Source organism: Rhinopithecus roxellana, chromosome 3 (assembly GCF_007565055.1).
Source record: "Rhinopithecus roxellana isolate Shanxi Qingling chromosome 3, ASM756505v1, whole genome shotgun sequence".
Classification (NCBI taxonomy): Eukaryota; Metazoa; Chordata; class Mammalia; order Primates; family Cercopithecidae; genus Rhinopithecus; species Rhinopithecus roxellana.
In genome coordinates this window covers 75,438,043-75,464,900 of record NC_044551.1, presented here as the reverse complement: position 1 = coordinate 75,464,900, position 26,858 = coordinate 75,438,043, and the positions used below count along the sequence as shown (strand labels likewise).

At 36.3% G+C, this 26,858-nt stretch overlaps 1 protein-coding gene across 2 annotated transcripts in view; it reads right to left on the bottom strand.

Annotated features, from left to right (window-relative positions):
- Positions 1–26,858, bottom strand: part of SLCO6A1 (solute carrier organic anion transporter family member 6A1) — a 120,852-nt gene that overhangs the window by 48,669 nt on the left and 45,325 nt on the right. For both annotated transcript variants that reach the window (XM_010379077.2, XM_010379075.2), the window contains 3 exons: positions 22,122–22,243; positions 20,843–20,952; positions 11,434–11,578 (listed from right to left, as the gene is read on the bottom strand). In XM_010379077.2, the coding sequence (XP_010377379.1) occupies positions 11,434–11,578; positions 20,843–20,952; positions 22,122–22,243 (377 nt within the window). The remainder of the gene's footprint in view (positions 1–11,433; positions 11,579–20,842; positions 20,953–22,121; positions 22,244–26,858) is intronic.

Genomic DNA, 26,858 nt, shown 5'->3' with positions numbered 1-26,858 from the left:
CAAAAACAAGGAAAGACTGAGATATTGTCATAGCCAAGAGAACTTCAAAGAGACATGATAACTAAATATAGTGTAGTATCTTGAATGAGATCCTGGGACAGAAAAAGGACATTAGGTAAAAATTGAAAAAAAATCTGCACAAACCATTGACTTTAGTTAGTAATATTGTATTAATTTTGGTTCATTAATTATGACAAATCTGCCATGCTAATATAAGATGTTTATAAAAGGGGAAACTGGGTGTACAGCATATGGAAACTCTCTCTCTCTGTGTATATATAAATATATATATCCATATATATATATATTTAGAGAGAGAGAGAGAGAGACAGAGTCTTGCTCTGTCACTAGGTTGGAGTGCAGTGGCACGGTATTGGCTCACTGCAACCTCTGCCTCCCAGTTTCAAGCTATTCTCCTGCCTTAGCCTCCCGAGTAGCTGGGATTACAGGCATGCCCCCCTGTACCACCATACTAATTTTTGTATTTTTAGTAGAGACCGGGTTTTGCCTTGTTGGCCAGGCTGCTCTTGAACTCCTGACAAGTGATTCACCCACCTCAGCCTCCCAAAGTGCTAAGATGACAAGCATGAACCACCACGCCTGGCCAGAAATTCTTTATATTATCTTCTATCTTCAAGATATTTCTGTAAATCTAAAATTGTTCAAAAAATAGTTCTTGAAAAAAGATAATAAAAATAAATAAGCTCCACAAAAAGGCTTATAGCAGTTGTGAGAAAAACAATACAAGTAATACCAGAAAAACAATGGTTGAAAAATTACAGCTGAGGATAAAACATTTACATAATTAATGAAATTTTAGCCCTGGAAATAAATGTACACTCCAACTACTGAGAAGCAATAAAAAAGTCACCCTTACAGATAAGAAGGTAGGAAATCTTCATAACATCAAGAATAAAGAAAATATTGTATAAGCTGCTAAAGGACATATTACTTTCATTTTAGGTTCAGGAATACATATGCAGGTTGTTATATAGGTAAATGCGTCATGAGGGTTTGTTATACAGATTATCTCATCACCCAGGTACAAAGCTTAGTACCCAATAGTTATTTTTCTGATCCTCTCCATCCTACCACCTCCCACCCTCAGGTAGGCTTCTGCGTCTGTTGTTCTCTTTGTGTTCTTATTTAGCTTCCATGTCTCTGCTATTGTGAACAGTGCTGTGATGAACATATGCATGCATGTGTCTTTCTGATAGAAAAATTTATATTCCTTTGTGTATATATCCAGTAATGAGATTGCTGCATCAAATGGTAGTTTTGTCTTTAGCTCTTTGAGGAATCACCACATTGCTTTCCACAATGGTTGAATTAATTTACACTCCCACCAACAGTGTAATAGCATTCCCTTTTCTCTTCAACCTCGCCAGCACTTGTTACTTTTTGACTTTTTAGTAATAGCCATTCTGAATGGTGTGAGATGGTATCTCGTTGTGGTTTGGATTTGCATTTCTCTAATGATAAGTAATACTGAGGTTTTTTTTCATATGACTGTTGGCCACATGTATGTCTTCTTTTGAGAAGTGGCTGTTTATGTCCTATGCCCCCTTTATTATGGGACTTTCTTTTTCCTTCTAAGTTTTTTTAAGCTCCTTATAGATGCTGGATTTTGGACCTTTGTCAGATGCTTACCTTGGAAATATTTTCTCCCATTCTGTAGATTGTCTGGTTTACTCTGTTGATAGTATTTTTGCTGTGCAGAAGCTCGTAAGTTTAATTAGATCCCATTTGTAAATTTTTACTTTTGTTGCAATGGCTTTTGGCATTTTTGTCCTAAAATTTTTGCCAGTTCCTATGTGCAGAATGGTATTCCCGAGGTTGTCTTCTAGGGTTTTTATAGTTTTGGGTTTTACATTTAAGTCTTTAATCCATCTCGAGTTGATTTTTGTATACATATAAAGAGGGAGTCCAGTTTCAACCTTCTGCATATGGCTTGCCAGTTATACCAGCACAATTTACTGAATAGGGAGTCCTTTCTTCGTTGCTTGTTTTACTCAAGTTTCTTGAAGATCGGATGGTTGTAGGTGTATGACCTTATTTCTGGGCTCTCTATTCTGTTCCATTGGTCTATGTGTCTGTTTTTGTACCAGTATGATGCTGTTTTGGTTACTGTAGTATAGTCTGAAGTTGGGTAGTGTGTTGTCTCCAGCTTTGTTCTTTTTGCTTAGGATTGTCTTGGCTATTTGAGCTCTTTTTGGATCCATATGAATTTTAAAATAGTCTTTATTTAGTTATGTGAAGAATTGCATTGGTGGTTTAATAGGAATAGCATTGAATCTTGAATCTGTAAACTGCTTTGGGCAGTGTGGCCATTTTAACGGAATTGATTCTTCCCATTCATAAGCATGGGATGTTTTCCCATTTGTTTGTGTAATCTCTTATTTCTTTGAGCAGTGTTTTTCAATTTATTGTAAAGATCTGTAAATTCCCTGGTCCTGGTTAGCTGTATTCCTAGGTATTTAAGTCATTTTTGTGGAAACTGAATAGAATTGCATCTCTCTTTTTTTTTTTTTTTTTTTTTTTTTTTTTTTTTTTTTTTTTTTGAGACGGAGTCTCGCTCTGCTGCCCAGGCTGGAGTGCAGTGGCCGGCTCTCAGCTCACTGCAAGCTCCGCCTCCCGGGTTTACGCCATTCTCCTGCCTCAGCCTCCCGAGTAGCTGGGACTACAGATGCCAGCCACCTCGCCCGGCTAGCTTTTTGTATTTTTTAGTAGAGACGGGGTTTCACCGTGTTAGCCAGGATGGTCTCGAACTCCTGACCTCGTGATCCGCCCGTCTCGGCCTCCCAAAGTGCTGGGATTACAGGCTTGAGCCACCGCGCCCGGCCAGAATTGCATTTCTAATTTGACTCTCAGCTGGCTGTTGTTGGCGTATAGAAATATTATCGATTTTTGTATGTTGATTTTGTATCTGAAACTTTGCTGATGTTGTTTATCAGCTTAAGAAGCTTTTGGGCCAAGACTATGGGGTTTTCTCGATATAGAATCATGTTGTTTGCAAACAGGGATAGTTTGGTTTCCTCTCTTTTTATGTGGATGCCCTTCATTTCTTTCTTTTGCCTGATTCTTCTGGCCAGGACTTCTAATACTATGTTGAATAGGAATGGTGAGAGGGGCATCCTTGTTCTGGTTTTCAAGGTGAATGCTTCCAGCTTTCCCCCCTTCAGTATAATGTTGGCTGTGGGCTTGTCATAGATGGCTCTTATTATTTTTAGGTATGTTCTTTCAATACCTAGTTTGTTGAGAGTTTTAAACATGAAGGGATGTTGAATTTTATTGAAAGTACATTTCTTCATCTACTGAGATGATTATGTGGTTTTGACTTTAGTTCTATTTATGTGAAAAATCATGTTTATTAACTTGAGTATGTTTAACCAACCTTGCATTAGAGGGAAAAATCCTACTTGATCATGGTGGATTAGCTTTTGATGTACAGTTGGATTCATTCGCTAGTATGTATTGAAGATTTTTACATATATGTTCATCAAGGATATTGGCCTGAATTTTTTTTGTTGTTGTTGTTGAGTCTCTTCCAGGTTTTGGAATCAGGATTATTCTGGCCTCATAGAATGAGATGGGGAGGAGTCTCCCCTCCTCAATTTGTTGGAATAGTTTTGGTAGTAATGATACCAGCTCTTCTTTGTACATTTGGTAGAGTTTGACTGTGAATCCACCTAATCCTGGACTTTTTGGTTTGTAGGCTATTTATTGCTATTTCAGTTTTGGAGCTCATTATTGGTCTGTTCAGGAATTTAATTTTCCTAGTTCATCTTGAGAGGCTTTATGTGTCCAGGAATTTATTCATTTTTTCTAGATTTTCTAGTTCATGTTTGTAAAGGTGCTCATAGGAGTCTCTGATTGTTATTTGTGTTTCTGTGGGGTCAGTGGTAATATCCTCTCTATCACTTCTGATTGTGTTTATTTGGATCTTCTCTCTTTTGTTCTTTGTCTAGGTAAAAATCTATCTTATTAATTTTTCAAAAAAACAACTATTGGATTCACTGTTCTTTTGAATGTTTTTTTGTGTGTCTTCATCGCTTTCAGTTCATCTCTGATTTGGTTATTTCTTGTCTTCTTCTAGCTTTAGAATTGGTTTGCTGTTACTTCTCTAGCCTTTTTGTTGTGATGTTAATTTTTAAATTGAGGGTTTTCTAACTTTTTGATGTGAGCATATGGTGTTATACATTTCCCTCTTCATACTGCCTTAGCTATATCCCAGAGATTCTGGTGTTTTATATCTCTGTTCTCATTCTGCCTTAATTTCATTACTTACCCAAAAGTCATTCAGGGTGGGTCATTTAATTTCCACTTAATTGTATGGTTCTGAGCAGTTTACTTAGTTTGATTTCTATTTTCATTGTGCTGTGGTCCAAGAGAGTGGTTAGTATGATTTCAGTCATTTTACATTTGCTGAGGATTGTTTTATATCTGATTTTGTGGTTGATTTTAGAGTGTGTGCCATGTGGCAATGAGAAGAATGTATATTCTGTTGTGTTTTTTGGTGAAGAGGTCTGTTGATGCCTCTCAGGTCTGTTTGGTGTAGTGTTGAGTTCAGGTCTTCAACATCTTTGTTAATTTTCTGCCTTGATAACCTTTCTAACACTGTCAGTGAGGTGTTGAAGTCTTCCACTATTATTTGGTGGGAGTCTAAGGCTCTTTGAAGGTCTCTAAGAATTTAATTTATAAATCTGGTTGTTTCTGTGTTGAATGCATATATATTTAGGATAGTTAGGTCTTCTCATTGAATTGAACCTTTCACCATTATGTAATGCCCCTCTTTGTTTTTTAAAATATTTATTTAAAGTTTGTTTTATCTGAAATTAGAATTGCAACCCCTTCTTTTTCTGTTCATTTTCCCCTTCAGTTTCCATTCACTTAGAAGATTTTTCTTCATCTATTTTTGAGTCTAGTGGTGCCATTGTATGTGAGACACATTTCTTGAAGACAGTATATCATTGGGTCTTGCTTCTCTATTCAGCTTGCCACTCTTTCTTTTCATTGGGGCATTTAGCCCATTTACATTCAAGGTTACTACTGCTATATGTGGATTTGATCCTGTCATCATGTTGTTAGCTGTTTGTTATGCTGACTTGTTTGCATGATTGCTTTATAGTGTCGATGGTTTACATACTTAAGTACATTTTTGTAGTGACTGGTAATGGTCTTTCCTTTCCATATTTAGTGCTTTTTTTAGGAGTACTTGTAAGGCAGGTCTGGTGGTAAAAAACGCCCTCATAATTTTCTTACTTGAAAATGATTTTATTTCTACTTCACTTATGAAGCTTAGTTTGGTTGGGTATGGATTTCTTGACTGGAATTTCTTTTCTTTAAGAATGCTGAACATATGCCCCCAGTCTCTTCTGGCTTGTAGGGTTTCTGCTGAGAGGTCTGCTGTTTCTGCCAAGAGGTCTAGCTTATAGGGTTTCTGCTGATAGGTCTGCTAATAAGCTTCCATTTGTAGATGGCCTGCCCTTTCTCTCTAGCTGCCTTTAACATTGTTTTTTCATTTTGACCTTGGAGAATCTGATGGTTATGTCTTAGGAATGATCTTTTTGTGAAGTACTTTGTGAGGGTTCTCTGCATTTTTTAAATTTGACTGTTGGCCTCTCTACACAGGTTGAAAAAGTTCTCATAGATGATATCCTGAAATATGTTTTCTAAGTTGCTTCCATCCTCCCTACCTCTTTCGGGGATGATCATGAATTGTAGATTTGGTCTCTTTACATAATGGCATATTTTTGTTCTTTTTGTTTGTTTCTTTTTATTCTTTTCTCTTTAATGTTTTCTTTCTGTCTTGTTTCAGAAACCCAATCTTCAAGCTCTGAGATTATTTCTTCAGCTTGATCTATCCTGTTAATACTTGTGATTGCATTATGAAATTCTCATAGTGTGTTTTTATCTCTATCAAGTCAGTTATGTTCTTTTCTATACTGGTTACTTTGTCTTCCAGATCCTGTATACTTTGTGATTCCTAGCTTCCTTAGAATGAGTTTCAACATTCCCCTGAATCTTGATTTTTGTTCCTATCCATATTCTGAATTCTATTTCAGTAATTTCAGCCATCTAAGGCTGGTTAAGGTCCCTTGCTGGAGAACTAGTGAGGTTGTTTGAAGGAAAGAAGACCTTATGGCCTTTTGAGTTGTCAGAGTTCTTGTGCTGTTTCTTTTTTATCTTTGTGGGCTTATGCTCCTTTAATCCTTGAAGTTCCTGTCCTTTGGATTTTTTTTTCTTTTATTCTATTTGATGACCTTGAGGGTTTGTTTGTGGTAGAAGGTGGGTTCAATCAACTGGCTTTGTTTCTGGAAGATTTTAGAAGGCAAAGGCTCAGCTCAGAACTCCTGGACTGTGTGGCCTAACTCCAGGAGACCAGTATTGGGCACTGGTTTTGTTCTCTGGCTCCTCAAGGTAGAAACATGCTGTGCTGGAGGGGTCAAGGTGCTCCTGGACTGCTGGTCACAGTACTCCAATGGATGGTGGCAGCCAAAGCACTTTGTAGGGCAGTGGCAATGGGATCCATCCTGTTTGCACATACCAGCAACAGCAGCAGTGACAGCATGGCAGAGTGCATGCTTTTTGACTGTGGCAGTGTGCTAGCAAGTACTGGGGTGCTGGCCTCCATGGGGGAGCTAGTGAGGTTGTTTGGAGGAAAGAAGACATTCCAGCTTTTTGAGTTGTCATAGTTCTTGTGTTCTTTGAAGGATATAGTATTTAAAATTATTATAGTTGCAAAAGCTTCTCTTTTGGTTAGCATTTGCATCTTTTGTCTATTCTTTCACTTTCAACCTTTTCATGTTCCCATATTTAAGGAGTGCCTCTTGTTAGTAACATATATTGAAACTTTTTCCCAATCTGACATTCTTTAGACTATTTATATTTAACATAACTACTAATATATTTATTGGGTGAGAACTTTCTGTATATTCTGCAAGCAGAAGCACTGACTGCTTTGTTCCGAACTATATTTTCAAGGATATTTATACGATGAGTAGCCTTGGATAATAAGGGTAGTATTTTCACTTAGAGCAGAGGACAACTTTGCTTAGAATGTTGGAAGACAGAGAGAGTGTCCCCTCTGGACAATCTCTATCAAGTATAATGTCTCCCTCTGGAGCCAAAGACAAGCATAATTACTGCCTACTGTAAAAGACTTGAGTTCCCTAACCTCAAGATTTCTTTCATGTAATGCAACTCATTGTGTGTACAGATGTCACCTGGTCTCCTTTCACATCACCCTTTGGAAATTGGAACTCAGAAACCTAGCAGGAACTCTCATTACTGCTATTGCTGTGAGTCATAAACTTTATTTCATCTCTGACCAAGAAGTTTGGTGTCTTCTTCCAGCACACATGAAACTAAGTTAGGTTAACTTGTTAGCTTACAGATAGGATGAAATTCAAACCCATTACAGATCTGAGCACTCTTGGCAACAATGATGGGATGCTAACAGAGGCATGGCTTTCTGTAGCTGCAGGCTGAAGTAGGTTTAAAGACAGCTCCATGGAAAGTGCCATAGGTCTTATCAACTCTTCTCTAGGCAAGTAAACTTCCTTTTCAATCTGGCCATCAGCTTCAGGACTGCCTCACTGTAAAAACTACTTCTAATTTTTTTTCTTATTAGAAGATTCCTTCTGCTTTCAAGTTACAGATAACAGTTCCAGCAATGTGCAATTACCCTGAGTGTAAAAAGAAAAAACAAATTCTAGCCACTATGAGCAGACACCAGGTGAATTATCAGCATTTTAGCTGATTTTCTTGGGACATGATAAAGTGCAGTACATAATTTCTTGTTTAAACAAAACAGCCAATAGCTGAGTTGACTGGAGGTCCAGTTCCTCTTCCAGTCTATCATGCCAATCTTGGATCCATTTTAAGACAATAAAAGACCTCAGATTTTTTTGTAGTGTGTCCTGACTGCTATAAAGCAGCTTTGCTATGACCCTCTTAGGAAGATTTTCCTAAGACAAATAAAATTCCTGTGTGAAATCATAGATGAGGCATTGAATACATTTTGAACTCTCATCCTTCCTGAAAGAATGTGAAGTAAGCTTGTGGGTGATACTGTGGACAATTTCAATGCATGTTTGTTGTAGCCTTAATATACTGATGCTGTAGCTTCAATTTCTAAATGTATAATTGGTATTTATATTTTATAATATTATACTATGAATGCTGTTAAACTTCAGACGTGATAATGGGACACATGAATTGCTACCCAACATGCCTCCCTGTTTCCTCTCATGGGGTCTAACAGAAACAATGTAGAATCCCAGAAGGAGAAAGGAAAGTCCTAGCTTTGAGAATATAAGGTAGCAAGGGTAGCAAGAGATGCAGTAATTTCATTCAACACACATCATGGCCAGTGTAAAAGGTTATCAGGACCAGATGTGGTGGCTCACCCCTGTAATCCCAGCACTTTGGGAGGCCAAGGCGGGTAGATCACCTGAGGTCGGGAGTTTGCGACCAGACTGAGCAACATGGAGAAACCCCACCTCTACTGAAAAAACACAAAATTAGCTGGGCGAGGTGGTGCATGCCTGTAATCCCTGCTACTTGGAAGGCTGAGGCCAGAGAATCGCTTGAACCTGGGAGGTGGAGGTTGCAGTGAGCCTCAATTACCTCATTGCACTCCAGCCTGGGCAACAAGAGTGAAACTCCATCTCAAAAAAAAAAAAAAAAAAAAGTTATCAGGAGCTGGAGCTGGAGATTTACAGTGGATTAATTGCTGCTGAATTTAGTTATTGCTCTTATAACTTTGACTGTTTCAGACATTGTGATGTAACCACATCTACTACACAGACTGATTACATTTAATATACTGTACTGGACTTTGCCAAGACATTCCTTTGTATCTAATTGGCACCCAAGGACAAAGACTAATTCTCATTCATGCTTAAAAACCACAAATATACCTTTACAGTAAGAATACTGTAATATTCTTTAGTTATTCCTCAGGAGTAGCTAAAGCTCTGCCATTTGCTACAAGAAGGTGCATAAGAATTTAGTGTGATTCCCATTACCTTCTGATGCCTAAACTTTTCACTGATAGATGATATGCAGCTGGCTAGAGGATCTCAAGCCTCAGACTCAATGGCTCTAACTTTGGTATTATCATGCCTTCACCTGCAAGGGTAACTGATAAATCCCAACAAAATCCAAAAGACTGCACATCAAGTTTCTGGGGAACTATGCAAACAGATTCACAATCCTCAATTACTCTGGAAGTCAGGCAAAAAAAAATGTCTCATTTCTCTCCAACCAAAAGGGAACTTAATGTCACTTTGGACTCTCGGTGTCAGAGATGTCGGTCTTGGGCATTCTACTTGTCTTTTGTAACAGCTAACTTACAGTGAGTGTAATTCACAAATCTACATTGAAGCTGGTAAGCAAGCTGCGGCATACTCTTTTCTTTGAGATGCTAGAAATTTAATGATCCCCATGAGCTACAAATCTCCATGACTGATAATTTCGTGGACTGGAGGCTCTAGATAAAAGATATAGGCTCCATTCAGAAACAGCTGTTGTTGTATAACACTCATTGACTCCCTAAATCAGCTACCATTTGAAAAGCAACTACTAGCTTACTACTGCCATCTTATCAAAACCAAAGTCCTAACTTACAGCAATCTTTTGACTTTGTGAACTTACATTCTCATTTTGGGATGAACTAAATCAGGCTCATAACTATTTGACAAGCCTTACTTGTCAAATGGAAATGATAGATTCAAGAACATAGGGGTGGTCATAAAAGATCATCAAGTGTTTACATCACCACCAGCAGATCGTATAGCTCTTCGAAGATTAGAAATTTCTCTAAAATGAAGTTATGCTCAGTTACTCAGGGGAGCTTCCCGGCAAGATTAGTGTTATGTTATTCATACACAGCCTTACTGAAGTCATCTTTATGATAGGTAATGCAATTAGAAACTATAGAGCAAAATTTATCTGTGACTTTACTTAAAATAATCAATGACACCACCTCATTCCTGGAAAGCACTCTGGTCAGCCTCACTCACTGATCAATATTATTATAGATGATAAAATTACCCCAAATTTCATTCTTGCCAAGGTAGAATTTGCAATTGCTAATGTATTCTGTTATACTTTGATATCTAAGGCTAAGTGGAAAGGTCAGTAGAGAAACTTAAGGAGAAAGCCACCTGATTTTTTAAGATAGACCTTGATGGCTTAAGGATTTGTTCAGCTGGCTAGATCCAGGACCTTGAGGGGATGGTTAAAGTCAATACAGCGTGTAGCCTTAACCTGGTGCTTGGAATCCATTAATAATAGCCTTATTTAATACAATAAGAAATACATGGAATGAATTTACTCCTCAAGTTCTACCAATTCTATTAATCAGAGTGCCCCAAACCTGGTGTGCTCACAAAAAAATATGTCATTATGGCCCTTGAAAGCTGATCTATTTTGGCTTTTTGGACAATTTGCAGTCAGACAAGCCTTTTATAAAAAAATGTACTCCATAAAAGGTTTAGATTTATACTCAGGATTTCTACACATCTTATTTGTTTTCTATTTTGCCCACATGCTTTTTGTTTTCTGTCTTTCCTTTCTTTTTTTAATTAATTAAATTTTTCCTATTAATATAGTCTCTTACTACTACTTTATTTGTTATCCTAAAAATTAGTGGATGCATCTTTTACCTTTTACACCCTAAAATAAATCATTACTTTACAACTTTCTCATTAATGCTAAAACGTTAAAACATTTAATTCCATTTGCAACCTATTTTGGAGAGCCAATTCTCAATATCTCATAAGATTGTAAATGTACACAATAGCAATTTCCCTTCAATGTCTAAACTTAGATCAACTTTTATAAATGTACAGAAGGAGATATCAACAAACCTATTCATTACTGCATTGGTTGGAAGAGAGAAAAAGTGAGAGCAACAACATATCCATTAACTGGATAATAAATAAACAATAGTATACTCATAAAATAGAATCATAAAATAAAATAGCAAACTGAAATGCATTAAATAGATATAGATCAACACAAATCGAAAGAACATAATTTCTGATGAAAAAATAAGCTGCAGAAGAGTATGTATAAAGTGATACATAAATTTTAGAAATAGATGTATACAGACAAGCACATAAGCAGTAAAGATGTACAAACATACATGGGAATGATTCACTCTGACTTCAAAAGAGTGATTACCTGTGAAAAGGAATGAAGATAAATGGGATAAAGGAGAAATACAGAGGTTTTACTAGGATTTATATGTCAAAAATACTGACATTATGATGGCAAAGTGCTCATATTTGTAAAATTTGCACAAATCATACCTAGGTATATAATTCTTTATATTTTTATTTATTTCATGTATTTCATATTTCATAAGTACATAAATAAGACAATGAAAAATTTTGAAACGACACAATAAGAAGGTAACTCTACCTGCAAGTATAGTTGCCACAGGGGGTGTTAACATAAACTGATTTTCTAAATATATAGGCAAAAATTCAGCAGCTCCAATAATAACTAAAACTTCTGCAGCTTTTGACAGAGCTAGGCATATTAACACTGGATTCTTCATCAGAATCTGAAATAAAAATAAGTTATATATCAATTATTTTATTTTGTTAGATGAAACAGACAGACAGAATGAAATGCTAATAATCTGTCTACAAAAATGTACCATTCCCAATCTAAACTGAAAAGATAATTGATAGATAGATGATAGATGATAGATAGATAGATAGATAGATAGATAGATAGATAGATAGATAGATAAGATAGATCCAAACAGCAATCTATGATTCATGAATATACAAATTCTATAAAAGAAAGGTTATTTTTGACAATCTAAATTTTGATTTGCTCTTCATACTACTTTAATTTTTATTTATGGGCTTGGAATTTTTTTTTGTAAAGATTAGAGAAAAATAGGTAAATTATTAACCATATATCTAGAATTTATCCTTACTTTTTCTTGTCTACTTATTGTTTTAAGCAAGTCTTTTTTATTCAACTAAAACACAAAACAAAGAAAATTTAAGCAATACTCATGAAAAACTAGTTTCAGTAGAATTGGTTATCAGCTCTTCTTTCTGTGTCTAGTAGAATTTGGCTGTGAATCTGTCTCATGCAGAGTCTTTTCTGGTTCATTGTTTTTTTTTTTTTTAATAATTGATTCAATTTTGGAACTCAATACTTGTTCAGGGTTTCATTTTCTTCCTGGTTCAATCTTAGGAGGTTGTATACTTCCTGAAATTTATCCGTTTCTTCCAGATTTTCTAGTCTGTGTGCATAGCGGTGTTTGTAATAGTTTCTGAGGGTTTTTGTGTAACTGTGAGGTTGGTGGTAATTTCCCCTTTGTCATTTCTGATTGTATTTATTTATATCTTGTCCCTTTTCTTCTTTATTTGTCTAGCTAATGGTCTATCAATCTTATTTATTCTTTCTAAGAACAAACGTTTTGTTTCATTGATCTTTTTATGGTTTTTCTCATCTTTGTTTTGTTCAATTCAGCTCTGATTTTGTTTCCTTCTTTTCTTCTGCTACTTTTGGAGTTGGTTTGTTCTTGTTTTTAAAGTTTCCCTAGGTGTGATGTTAGATTGTTAATTTGAGATATTGTAACTTTTTTTATATGAGTGTTTAGCACTATAAACTTCCTTCTTAACAATGCTTTAGTTGTGTTCCAGAGATTCTGGTATGTTGTATCTTTGTTTTCATTACTTTCAAAGAATTTCTTGATTTCTGCCTTAATTTTATTGTTTACCCAAAAGTCATTCAGGAGCAGATTGTTTAATTTCCATGTAATTGTATGGTTTTGAGAGATCTTCTTGATACCAATTTCTATTTTTATTGCACTGTTGTTTGACAGTGCAGCTGGTATGATTTCATTTTATTTGAATTTGTTAAGAATTGCTTTATGGCTGATTGGTCAATTTTAGAGGATGTACCATGTGCAGATGAGAAGAATGTATATTTTGTTTTGGTTAGATGGAGTGTTCCATAGATGTCCGTTAGGTACATTTGGTCAAGTGTCAAGTTTAGGTCCCAAATATCTTTGTTAGTGTTCTGCGTCAGTGATCTGTCCAATACTGTCAGTGGGGTGTTGAAGTCTCCCACTATTATTGTGTGGTTATCTAAGTCTCTTCATAAGTCTCTAAGAACTTTTTTTTATGAGTGTGGGCATTCCAGTGTTGTTTGCATATATATTTAGGGGAGTTAGATATTCTTGATGAATTGTACCCTTTATCATTATGTAACGCCCTCCTTTATCCTTTTTGATTATTGTTGGTTTAAAGTTGGTTTTGTCTGAAATAAGAACAGCAATCCCTGCTCTTTTTTGCCTTCCATTTGCTTGATAGATATTTCTCCATCCTTTTACTTTGAGCCTATGGGTGTCCTTGCATGTGAGATGGGTCTCTTGAAGATAGCATACAGTTAGGTCTTGCTTCATTATCCAACTTGACAGTCTGTGCCTTTTAAGTGGGAGCTATAATCCATTTCTGTTCAGGGTTAATATTCGCATGTGTGGATTTGATCCTATCATTGTGTGGTTAGCTGGTTGTTATGTAGACTTGATTGTGTATTTGCTTTATAGTGTCAATGGTCTATGTACTTGAGTGTGTTTTTGTGGTGGTCAGTAATGGTGTTTCGTTTCCATGTTTAGCATCCCCTTAGGAACTTCTTCTAAGGCAGGCCTGCTGGTAACAAATTCCCTTAGCATTTGCTTGTCTAAAACGGATTTTATTTCTCCTTGGCTTATGACGCTTAGTTTGGTTGGATATGAAATTCTTGGTTCTAATTTCTTTTCTTTAAAATTCCTGAATACAGACTCCCAATCTCTTCTGGTTGTAGAGTTTCTGCTGACAGGTCTACTGTTAGCCTGATGGGGTTCCCTTTGTACGTGACCTTTCCCTTCACTCTAGCTGCCTTTAGTGTTTTTTATTTTGCATTGACCTTAGAGGATCTGATAACTATGTCTCTTGGGGATAGTTATCTTGTATAATATCTCACAAGGGTACTCTGAATTTCCAGATTTTTATATTGACCTCCCTAGTGAGATTGGGGAAATGTTTGTGGACAATATCCTCAAATATGTTTTCCAAGTTGCTTGTTATTTCTCCCTGTCTTTCAGGGATGCCAGTGAGTCATAGATTTGGTCTATTAACATAACCTCATATTTCTTTGAGGTTTTGTTCATTTTGTAAAATTCTTTTTCATTTTTGTCTGAATTAATTCAAACCACTGGTCTTCAAGCTCTGAGATTCTTTCCTCAACCAATAATACTCCAGATTATGTTATGAAATTCTTGTAGTGAGTTTTTCAGCTATATCATCTAGATTTGGTTCTTTCTTAAAATTGATACTTCATCTTTCATCACTTCCATCATTTTACTGAATTCCTTATATTCCTTGGGATGGGTTTCAGCATTCTTCTGAATATCTAAAATCTTCATTTCCATGCAGATTCTGACTTCTATCATTTCAGCCATTTCATCCTTGTGAATAAGCATTGCTGGGGAGCTAGTGAAGTTGTTTGGAAGTAAAAAGAGTGTGTGGGCTATGTTCCTTTAACCATGGTGTAATTTGACTAGAGTCAATTGACTTCATTTCTGGATGTTTTCAGGGGCCAAGGCTTTGTGCAGCATCTTTATTTGTGACAGAATTCCTGTGCTTGGTTTCACAGCAGGATATATTAGCCAAGTATTTTTGGTGTTGAAGTTTGGGCTGCAATCCAGTAGATGGCACTTAAACATCGTGGCCAGCAGTGGGCTCTTGCTCAGCCATGCAGCTCCTCTGTATTTCCTTGTATTGGCAGCCATGCTCTCTCAGTGCTCTGAGAGTGTGGGCTCCTTTCCCACAAGCACTGGCTGCAGATCTCAGCTTGGCATTTCTGGGCTGTGCACCATAGCCCTGGGGCAAGCTCATGCTTTTTCTTCCCTCCCTGGCTTGGAGGCACCAGGGGCAAGGATCTTGCCAGTGGCAATGGCAGAGGGCCCTTCACTAATCTCTTGGGGCTCCACTCCAGAGAAACACAGAGCAGTAGCCAATTGGTATGATTAGCCCAAGGTGTAGCAGCTATGTTGCAGGCCCAAGATCAGGTGCCCTGCCTAGTAGTAGGCAGGGGGCTCACAGGCAAGAAAGACAGGACTTTTCTCCACAGGGCAGCCATGGCATGCCTTGAGTAAAGCACTCAGACCCTTTATCTCTTTCCTAGCCCAAGGATAGTAACCGTGGTACCACTGCAGCTGTGAGTTGTCTCTGAAATTTCCTCCCCAGAGAAATGCAGAGCCATCATCAACCGAAGGGCTCAGGTTGGGGCAGGGTGACCGTGATGGGGGCCCAGGTGGAAAGACCCTGCCCAGCGAGAAGTCACAGGGGCAGGATTCCATGTGGAAAACAATCTGGTCGCTTTTATATAAGGAAGCTTCACTGCACAGGAGGCCTGCAATAGTCCTTAAGCTCACTGCTCCCTATCGAGCCTGAAGGCAGCAGAGGTCAAAAATGGCAGGCCTGTCTGTTACCTCTGGGAGTCCCATCCCAGGGATAAACAGAGCTGCTACCAGTCTGAGAGCTCAGGCAGGGGTGGGTTGTCTGTGCTAGCATCCCACACCAGTGGGCTTTGTCTGGCAAGGTGTAGTGGAGGCTAGGCCCTCAGTCCATCTGCTTATCAGCACTGTGGATATGGCCCCTATCCTGGGGGCTTATGAGAGAACCTGGCCTCCTTTACTGGCAGAAACACAGAGGCTAGCATAGGGGTGTTCAGGAGTCCGCTGCCCCGGGATTTAGCATGTGCCTGAACAGCAGCTCTCACAGGCTCCATGCAGCTCTTCATGTCAGTCTGGAGACCCTGGATGGAGTGGGTTGGGGGAATCTCCTGTGCCCAGGGTTGCAAAGATCTGTGGCAGAAGTGTGGGAACCTGGGAGCTCTCACTCACTTGCTGTTTCCCCTCCATGGGGAGCCTACCATGGATCTACACCAATCCCAGGTGGGCAACTGTCCTGTCTCAGACTTCCCTCTTCTCCATGGGTCATGTTGCTTCCTTGATGAATCCCAATGTGTCCTCCTGGACAAGCCAGTTGATAAGCTAGTGTTTACTTGCCACTCTATCTCCTCTCCGTGAAAGCAGCATACACTAGCTGCTTCTAGTCAGACATCTTGGCACTCTCTAATAGAGTTTTGAACATTATGTTATTTAAATAGGATTTATATTGATTCTTCTTTCTATGATAGCAATAGGCAGATGACTAAATAATTTAGACAGCAGCTTTTTTGATTTATTTTGTCAACAATTAACAGTCACATAGCAATAATAGCTCACATTCATTTTGTCTTTTACAGTTGACAAGATTTTTAATATCATAATATTCATTGACACTTCCTTGTTCATCTGAGTCCTATTATGCAAATATATAGTCCCTCTAATAAGGCAGGAAACTTACATGTGAGATGAAGAAAAAGGATAAGAGGGTTGAGCTCTCTGTTCCACACATTTAGAGGGAGGCTTTCCTCTATAAAATCTTATTTCTTACCACCAAATTCCATACAGGATTTTTTTTTCTTTTTTCTTTTTTCTTTTTGCTTTTCTGTGACCTTTCCTAACCTCCGAACTTTATGTTTTTATTCTTTTTTAAACTTTTCTAATCCATTTTATTCTTATAGCTATAGAGAGGTAGCTTTTGTTCTTATCCTCTGTTCTACTTTCTGTTCTTAAAGTGTAATTCCAACTACTTTTACATTTATAACTTTTAACCTCATGGATATTACAGCTTCATAAAAACATTAAATATTTTGTATTTGTTTTAGCTTTTATATTTTATTTTACTTGCATCTATTTTATCTACTTTAAAACTATTAAAATTACTGATATTTTCTTTTTTTATTATACTTTATGTTCTAGGGTACATGTGCACAACGTGCAGGTTTGTTACATATGTATACATGTGCCATGTTGGTGTGCTGCACCCATTAACTCGCCAGTTTACATTAGGTATATCTCCTAATGCTATCCCTTCCCTCTCCCCCCTCCCCCCACCCCACAATAGGCCCCTGTGTGTGATGTTCCCCTTCCTGTGTCCAAGTGATCTCACTGTTCAGTTCCCACCTATGAGTGAGAACTTGTGGTGTTTGGTTTTCTGTTCTTGTGATAGTTTGCTGAGAATGATGGTTTCCAGCTGCATCCATGTCCCTACAAAAGACACGAACTCATCCTTTTTTATGCCTGCATAGTATTCCATGGTGTATATACGCCACATTTTCCTAATCCAGTCTGTCACTTATGGACATTTGGGTTAATTCCAAGTCTTTGTTATTGTGAATAGTGCTGCAATAAACATATGTGTGCATGTGTCTTTATAGCAGTATGATTTATAATCCTTTGGGTATACACTTAGTAATAAGATGGCTGGATCAAATGGTATTTCTAGCTCTAGATCCTTGAGGAATCGCCACACTGTTTTCCACAACAGTTGAACTAGTTTACAGTCCCACCAACAGTGTGAACGTGTTCCTATTTCTCATAAACTCTTTCGTTTCCTTTTTGGAAAAATGTTTTTAAAAATATAATGACCTGCAAGAAACATGGTAAGAGTAGATAATTCATTCAAAAAATAGCTAATTTTCTGTCTCACTTTAATAAAAATTCATTACAAGAAAAGACTATTTTTTAAAATCTATGCCTAGACACTCAGGAAAAGTATGTTTAAGCCAGCTCCTAGTCAATAAGTCTTATAATGATGGTGATACATGATTTCTTTGTTGGAAGGATTTTCTAGTAGTCCTTGTGTCAAGAGTTTCTAAGCAGCCATTGGATTTCAAGAAAATGATCCAAACCAAATGTCATGAACCAGGAGGGATAGAACTATAGAATTAATAGAGAAAGACAATTGGCCTTTAGCAAATTAAGTTCCTCAAACTACTCTTTTTTAGTTTTCTTATTTTCCAGTCAATTTTCCACTCTTTTATTAAGATAAAAGGAAACGTTGGTTATGTAGTTTCCCCTAATTTTTTGTGCAATTCTTTCCCTAATCTAAAATCAGAGATATCTCACATAAGCCCAGTTCAAGATCAGCCTGGGCAACACAGTGAGACTTCTCTACATAAAATTTAAAAATTAGCTGGGTGTGGTGAGGTGCACCTACAGTCCCAGCTACTCAGGAGACTGAGGGAGACTGAGGTTGCAGTGAGCCATGATCATGCTGCTACATTCCAGCCTGGGTGACAGAGTGAGACCGTGTCTCAAAAAAAAAAAAAAAAAAAAAAAAAAAAAAAGGAAAATAATCAAACATTTTAAAAATTCTTTTGAACATTCTTATGATAGTTTACATGAAGTCTTTGTTTACCACATCCAATATCTGAGCGACCTCAGAGACTGTTTGTACTGACTTTTTTCTTTATATGAGTCACATTGTCTTCTTTCTTTGCATTTTTCATGAGATTTTGTTGAAAATTGGACACTTCAAATAATACATTGTAGCTTTTCTGGATTCTGACTTCCACCCGCAGGAGTTGTGTTGTTGCTATTTTCTGTCTTTTGTTTATTACTTTTCAGGACTAATTAAATAAATTCTATCTCCCTGGGAGTGTGCAGCCACTGAAGCCTACGTTCTATTTTTAATTATTTTCTTCACTTTTAAGCCTGGCTTCCCAGGAGTCGCCCAGGGTCAGCATACCTTGATGGCCACCCAATAATTGGGCAGGGGTTTTACTTAAATGTCTTGAGCCAGAAGGGCTTCCAGTTTTTGCTGAGGGGATCTGTACATGGATTGGATCACATATTCAAGTTTCAGGCAGTTTACAGGCTGCTTTGACTTTCACTTTGTTTATGTAGGGACTTGTGCTCAGCCAGGAACCAGCAGGTAACTGAGGCCATCTCTGACCTCTCCTGAGTGTGGGAACCCTTTCAGATCCCCATGAATATATTAAAGCTTTCAAAGCCTAGTATCATTGGCCAGATGTATATTTTACATTTTTGGCTGGTTTACTGTTTACCCTAACCAGTATTGCTGACTTCGGTGGCTATGATGCCAGCCTTTTCCAAAGATTTGCCACCAATATTGTAATTGCTAACTACAATGTCCCAGGACTTTTCCATGGAGCTCCAAACTAGATCAACCACGTCAAGTGGCAGGAAGACCATTAGCCTTCACTGTTACCAAGACATGGAGGGTAGGGAAGGAAGAAAAGACAATGGATGCAGTCCCAAATTTAAATGCCACAGACCCTACTCTTCTAACCGATGTTCAATAACACTTGAATAAGTGCTTTCAATGTACTGTATGCCTTTGCTTAATTTCCAGAGTTTCAAAATAGTTGGTGACAATTCTGCCACTTTTACCACCACATTTTGGAGGTCAGGATTTTCCACGTTTCTCGCTCTGCAATTCTAAAAGTTCCACCTTCTGATAAACTTTAAAAGGAAATCAGATATTGTCTAGTTATCTGCTCAGATAGATGTTATTCAGAAGTCTAAGATTGTTACCAGGCATTATATTATTTTATATCCTGTCTAACAATAATAATAATAAAACCCTCCATTTCCAAGTAAGAAGAATTGGGATTGGTTTTTCTTTTTTCCTTTTCTGGCAGTAAACTTAAAACAAAAAAACCTTAAAACACTCATGTTTAAATTTTTTGAAGTGTTTTTAATAATTGTGTGTTAATTTTTAACAATATGAAAGAGATTATAACTAATTGGCTTCTGTATTGTTAAAATATATATACATGTAATATTTTGATAAAAATTAAAGCTAAATAAAAATCTGAATTAAATGTAATCAATTAGGAGGGATGGCTTTTGATTTGACTAAAAGATAAACACAGAATAGAAACAAGTAAACACATTTCTGATTTTATACAACATATACATTTGTTTTAGGATTAAACCAGTATAACAAAAAGAATACACACACACACACACACACATATAAATATATCTTATTATGTTATAACAAAGATCTATGAAAGCATTAAGGAGGGAGAAACTCATTTTGCCTGGGAATATAAGGTAAGATTTGACAAAGAGTTTTTTTGATAATAGAGAAGAGAGAGAACGACATTTTAAATACAGAGATTGGCATCTACCAAAATACAGGACTATAAAATTACCTAATGTTTCCAGGAAAGACCAAGTGGCTGGAATGTGGAGGAGACAGGGATAAAATTCTAAGAAAATGGGATAGGAAAATTCAGTGGATGCTACTGCAAAGGATCTTCAAAGTCCTACTAAAAGGTATGAAATTCATCTATCAAGTAATCTGAGAAATGACTTGATAAAATCTGTATATGAGAAATACAATTCTGCAAACAACAGAATGGATGAAGTTATGAATAGCAGAAGAGAAAACAAATGGAAAGTCAAATTATTATTTAAAAGTTGGTGTTTTTTAACTCCACAATGTCTATATTGTAGACCTTGTTTCACTTAGAAAAACAAAGATTTTCTTCATTTAATATTGAGATATTTTCCACAAAACATGATGTTTGTGGGACTATTTTTCAACTTCTAGAGTTCTGAGTCACTTAAACATAATAAAAAAGATAATGTTGATACATATATGTCATCCCATTAAATGCCTTATTTATTTCTGCAGAGAAAAAATAAACACAAAATAATATAAAATTAAAAGAAATAGAAGGAAAATACCTGGTGCCAATCTCTGACTCTAGTCAAGTTATTAGCAAAGCCAGCCCTATGTTTTATTATCTGTAAAGTGAATAAGTTAGCTAAAAGACTTCAAAAGTCTCACCCAGATTTAGGTTGAACCCTTTATGGGTATTTTCATAAGTTCACTATTAGAAAATTACACAGGTCAACTTAGTTGGCTTATTCAAGCAAAATATTTTACTTTACCCATAAAACAGCACATAAATCCTTGATACTAGTTCCAACTTGCAGATCTTTAAGTTTGCTATCAAACAAATGAAGCTGTTTACGTTTCGCAGCTTTTATCCGTGTTGAACCTATATATAAACAAGTAAAAAAAACTTATGACATATTCAAATAACTAAAACCCATACATAAAACATACATACACACCCTAATACATTTAGTTGATCCTGAAATGGCAAATGAGTGATTTTTGAACAAGCTAAAGTCAATCTCATTAATCAAAAGACACAATCTTCTAAAACAGTGTTGTCCTGAAGAACATTCTGTAATAATGAAAACTTTCCATATCTGCACAGTCCAATACTGTAGCCACTGTCTACACGAGGTTATTAAATACTTGAAATGTAGCTCCTGTGACTGAGTAAATAAAATTTTAATTTATTTTAAAATTTAGCCACACTTGATTTGCTCTAAAATATGAGGGAATAATCTTTGGATATAACTAAAACTCTTTTGTGCCAATGAAATGTACTATAATCAGGATAGTATTTGATTTCTTTGACTTTAGATGTATTTTTCAGTGTTTCCAAGAAAATTTTAACACTTATTATTTTATCTTACAACAATTCTAAGGTAGTCAATACATTAAATGCTAGGTAAGTAGATTTAAATATGCTTCAGTTTTCAAGACACTGTATGAACTATACATATAAAGCATTATTAAAAGGAAATAATGAGAAACAAAAATATGCACTAATTATAATGAAATTCTGGGCCAGTTGTGGTGGCTTACATCTGTAATCTCAATGTGTTGTGAAGCTAAGGTGGAAGGATAGCTTAAGGCCAGGAGTTTAAGACTAGTCTGGGCAACATAACAAGACTCTATCTCTAGAAAGAAAAGCAAAGATTTTAAAAACTTGCTGAGCATGGTGGCATGCACCTGTAGTCCAAGCTACTCTGGAGGTGAGGCAGGAGGATGACTTGAGCCCAGAAGTTTGAGGCCGCAATGATCTGTGATCATACCACTGTACTCAGCCTGAGTGACAGAGGAAGGCCCTGTCTCAAAACTAAATAAAAAGAAGAAGACATTCTGGTACATAAATCCAATAATATTTGACTGTAATCCTAATTTATTTGCTTAAATAACACTAGCACTTGACACTGTATCTCTATGACAAACCACTACAGCGAGAGGCATACCCATTTTATAAAAAATGTAGTATAGTCATTCTATGAGAATAAGAACCATGGTGGAAGAAACTACTATCCTCCAATTTAATAAATTACATTTTATAGTCACCTGGCATATTGTGTGGAAAGCATGACAATGGTATTAATGTAAACCATGCAACGAGAGTGGCAGAAAGAAAACGAATCCACCAAGTCCATAGCCATTCTGTACTACCATTTGTGCCTGTAGTGCTTTAATAGAGAAAAATGAAAAGAATAATCAACTTTAGGTATTTGATTACAACAAAACCATAATCAAACAGAGTGGAGAGAGTGAGAGAGGGAGGGTTGGAGAGTGAGACAGAAATGGATTTTTTTTTGTTAATTTGTCACTATTGTTTGTTTTGTTGAGAGGGAGTAATTGTGAGTCCCCAACTGTGTGCTTGTTTTGTCTTATAGGATCCTAATCTTTTCCCTTTTCCTTCTTTTTCTTGGCACCACTTAGGTAGCAAAAGGTACTTGTTTGTTCCTAGTTAACTTTTTTCTCCACCAGAAGCTATGTATTTGTAACACTATCTTTTAAAATCTCACCTCTCCTTTAAAATCATTCTTAAAAGTCAAGCACTTAGACCTTTATGACACACCTGGCCCTTTATGTTGCACATGTGAAGCTTTTTATGGCATTTAATCCTTTCAATCACAAATATTTTGAAATCCCTTTCTTCTAGTCCCTTCTGTGAACTTTCAGATTTAGTGTGAATGTATCCTTCTAGTTATTATTCCAAATCACCCTTAGGACCCTTTGCTGTCTTCTGTCTTCTGTGCAGTTTTTCTTCATCTGCCTTTGCTCACCATAAAGTCTTGCAGTGGGGAAGGTTATATGGGAAAGTCAAGGATTCTATGCTGGGATTTGTTATTATTCTAGATTTACTCATATTTATTTTGTAGTTTAAGCATACTTTGTCTTCAATTAATGCTGAAGCCATGGATTTGTGGAGAATTTTCATAGTTGTGAAGCTATTCTGTCATTTAAGGAGGAGATTAGGGGGAGTTGATTAATACATAGACACCATTGTCTTCTACTCCACACACATTTAACACCCCCTCCAAACAACTGCTGTGGGAGAATGCTCACATCCATGGGAACCATAGTTCTGGAAGTGCTGGTTTTTCATCGGTGTTTCTATTACCAACCAAGATCTGCTGAATAACTTGCTTGCAGACCTTGTATTTCATAGGAATGTAGAGAATGTACACTGTCTTATTCACTGATGGGACAACTCATTATTAAGGGTAGAAATTCTAATTTTCCTAGGGTTGCAGTCTTGTCATTACCCACTTGTCATATATATATATATCTACATATGCTACACTCAGGGAGTTTCAATTCCAGATTGTCACTACGGGAGTATGTTTCCTCATTGGTTATAATAGTCAGGAGTTTTTTTCACTTTTGAACCCAGCTATGTATTCTAACTATATACATTATATTACATGTGATTAATACATATGTGTATATAATTGTGTACCCAAAAGAGGTAGGGAAATCAACTAAAAAAACTATCAATTGCGATAAACAATATAATGGTTATATATAAAATACAGATATTCCATTCACAATACTAAAAAATGTATGAAATGCCTAGGAATAGGTTTAATGGAATATGTTCGATAAAGGAAATTATAAATCTTTATTGAAGGGTATAAAAGAACAGAGAAAAGAAAGTAACATACCATATGCATGAAAAGATAACAGTCCTAATGTGGTCCATAAATTCAAGTAATTCAAATCAAAATGCTTTGATTAAAACCTGAGATTATAAAATTTAGATTGAAGAGTCATTTTGCAAACATAGCCCCAATGTTGCATGAAAAAACAGTAATAAATGGATATTTCTCCTACCGAATAGCAAACTATACAATAAAGCTTTAGTAACTAAAATATTGTAACATTGGCATGGGAATAGAAATGTGTATCAGGGAATAAATTAAATGAGACGAAGGAAATTTACGGATACAGGTAACTTTAATTTATGACGAAGATGGTATTTAGTATCAATAAAAAACACATAATGATAGATAAATGTCATCAGTACAATTAGATATCCTCTTGAAGGAAAAAGAGAAGCTTGGCCCATGCCTCTTATATGCAAAAATAAACTGAAATTGAATGTTAAATATCAACATACAAACACATTTATAAAAGTACTGGAAAAAATATAGTCAAATATTTTAATAAGTTTATAGAGCATAAGAACTTATTGTCCTAGCTCAAGCAATTAAACAAGAGAAAGAAATAAAGTGCATCCAAATCAGTAAAGAGGAAGTCAAACTGTTACTGTTCACCAATGATATGATCATATACCTAGAAAACCATAAAGACCCATTCAAAAAGCTCCAAGAACTGATGAATTCAGTAAAGTTTCAGGATAATGTATCAATGTACACAAATCAGTAGCACTGCTATACACCAACAGTGACCAACCTGATAAACAAATCAGGAACTCAATCTTTTTTACAACAGCTGCAATAAAATAAAATAAAATAAAATAAAATAAAATAAAATAAAATAAATAAAATAAAAAATACTTAGGAACATACCCAACCAAGGAGGTGAAAGACCACTACCACGAAAACTACAAAGCACTGCTGAAAGAAATCATAGGTGACATCAATGAATAGAAGCACATTCCATGCTTATTAATGGATAGAATCAATATTGTGAAAATGACCATACTGCCAAAAGCAATCTATTAATTCAATGCAATTTCCATCAAAGTACCAACATCATTTTTCACAGAACTAGAAAAAACAATCCTAAAATTCACATGGAACTGAAAAAGAGCCTGCATAGCCAAAGCAAGACTAAGGAAAAATAACAAATCTAGAGGCATCACACTACCTGACTTCAAAATATACTACAAGGCTATAGTCAGCAAAACAGCATGCTACTGGTATATAGACCAATGGGACAGAATAGAGAACCTATAAATAAAGCCAAATACTTGCAACCAACTGATCTTTGACAAAGCAAACAAAAACTTTAATTGGGGAAAGGACATCCTATTCAACAAATGGTACTTGGATAATTGGCAAGCAACATATAGAAGAATGAAACTGGATCCTCATTGCCCACTTAAACAAAAATCGACTCAAGTCTTACCTTATTGTCTTACCTTATACAAAAATCAACTCAAGATGGATCAAAGACTCAAATTTAAGACCTGACATCATAAAAATTCTAGAAAATAACATCATAGAAACTCTTCTAGATATTGGCTTAGGCAAAGAGTTAATGAACAAGAATCCCAAAGCAAATCCCAAAAGCAAAAATAAAGATGAGACCTAATTAAACAGAAAAGCTTCTGCAGAGCAAAAGAAATAATCAGCAGAGAAAACAGACAACCCACCTTGTGGGAGAAAATATTTGCAAACTATGCATGTGACAGAGGACTAATATCCAGAATCAACTAGGAATTCAAACAAATCAGCAAGAAAAAAAAAAAAAAATCCCATCAAAAAGTGGGCAAAAGACATCAAGAGACAATTCTCTAAAGGCAATATATAAATGCCCAACAAACATATGAAAAAATGCTCAATATCACTAATTACCAAGGAAAGGCAAGTTAAAACCACAATGAGATACTACCTTACTCCTGCAAGAATGCCCATAATTAAAAAATAAAAATTAGTAGATGTTGGTGTGGATGTGGTGAGAAAGGAATACTTTTACACTGCTGGTGGAAATGTAAACTAGTATGATCACTGTGGAAAACAGTATGGAGATTTCTTAAAGAACTGAAAGTAGAACTACCATTTGATCAAACAATATCACTGCTGGGTATCCACCCAGAACAAAATAAGTCATTATATGAAAAAGATGCTTGCACATACATGTCTATAGTAGCACAACTTGCAATTGCAAAAATATGGAACCAGCCTAAAAGCCCATCAACAAATGAGTGGATAAAGAAAATGTGGTATATGTACATCATGGAACACTACTCCACCATAAAAAGGAACAAAATAGTCCGGGCACGGTGGCTCACCTGTAATCCCAGCACTTTGGGAGGCCGAGGCAGGAGGATCACCTGAGCTCGGGAGTTCAAGACCAGCCTGACCAATGTGGAGAAACCCCATCTCTACTAAAAATACAAAATTATCCGGGCGTGGTGGCACATGCCTGTAATCGCAGTTACTCGAGAGGCTGAGGCAGGAGAATTGCGTAAACCCGGGAGGCGGAGGTTACAGTGAGTTGAGATCGTGCCATTGCACTACCGCCTGGGCGACAAGAGTAAAATTCAGTCTCAAAAAAAAAAAAAAAAAAAAAAAAAAAAAAGGAACAAAATAATGGCATTTGCAGCAACTGGACGGAATTGGGCATGTTCTCACTCATTAGTGGGAGCTAAGCTATGAGGATGTAAAGGCATAAGAAGAAATGTAATGGACTTGAGGGACTTGCAGGGAAGGGTAGGATGGGGGGTGAGGGATAATAGACTACACATTGAGTACAGTGCACACTTCTCAGGTGGTGGGTGCACCAAAATCTCAGAAATAACCGCTAAAGAACTTATTCACCTAACACCTGTTCCCCCAAAACTATCGAAATAAAAAAAACAGAACTTCTTAAGAAAGAAAGAACATTCAAAGTTTATGGAAAGAAAAATATTGATATATTTGATGATATAAAAACTTTTAAAGTTTGTTTAATATACCATATACAAAGTTTAAGGACAGATTGGGAGAAATTATTTGTCATAGGTCTAGCAAACAATTAATATCCATAATAAGTGAAGAATTTTTATAAATCTATAAGAAATAATGAACCAATATAAAAATAAGACAGGATATAAGCAGTAATTTCAAA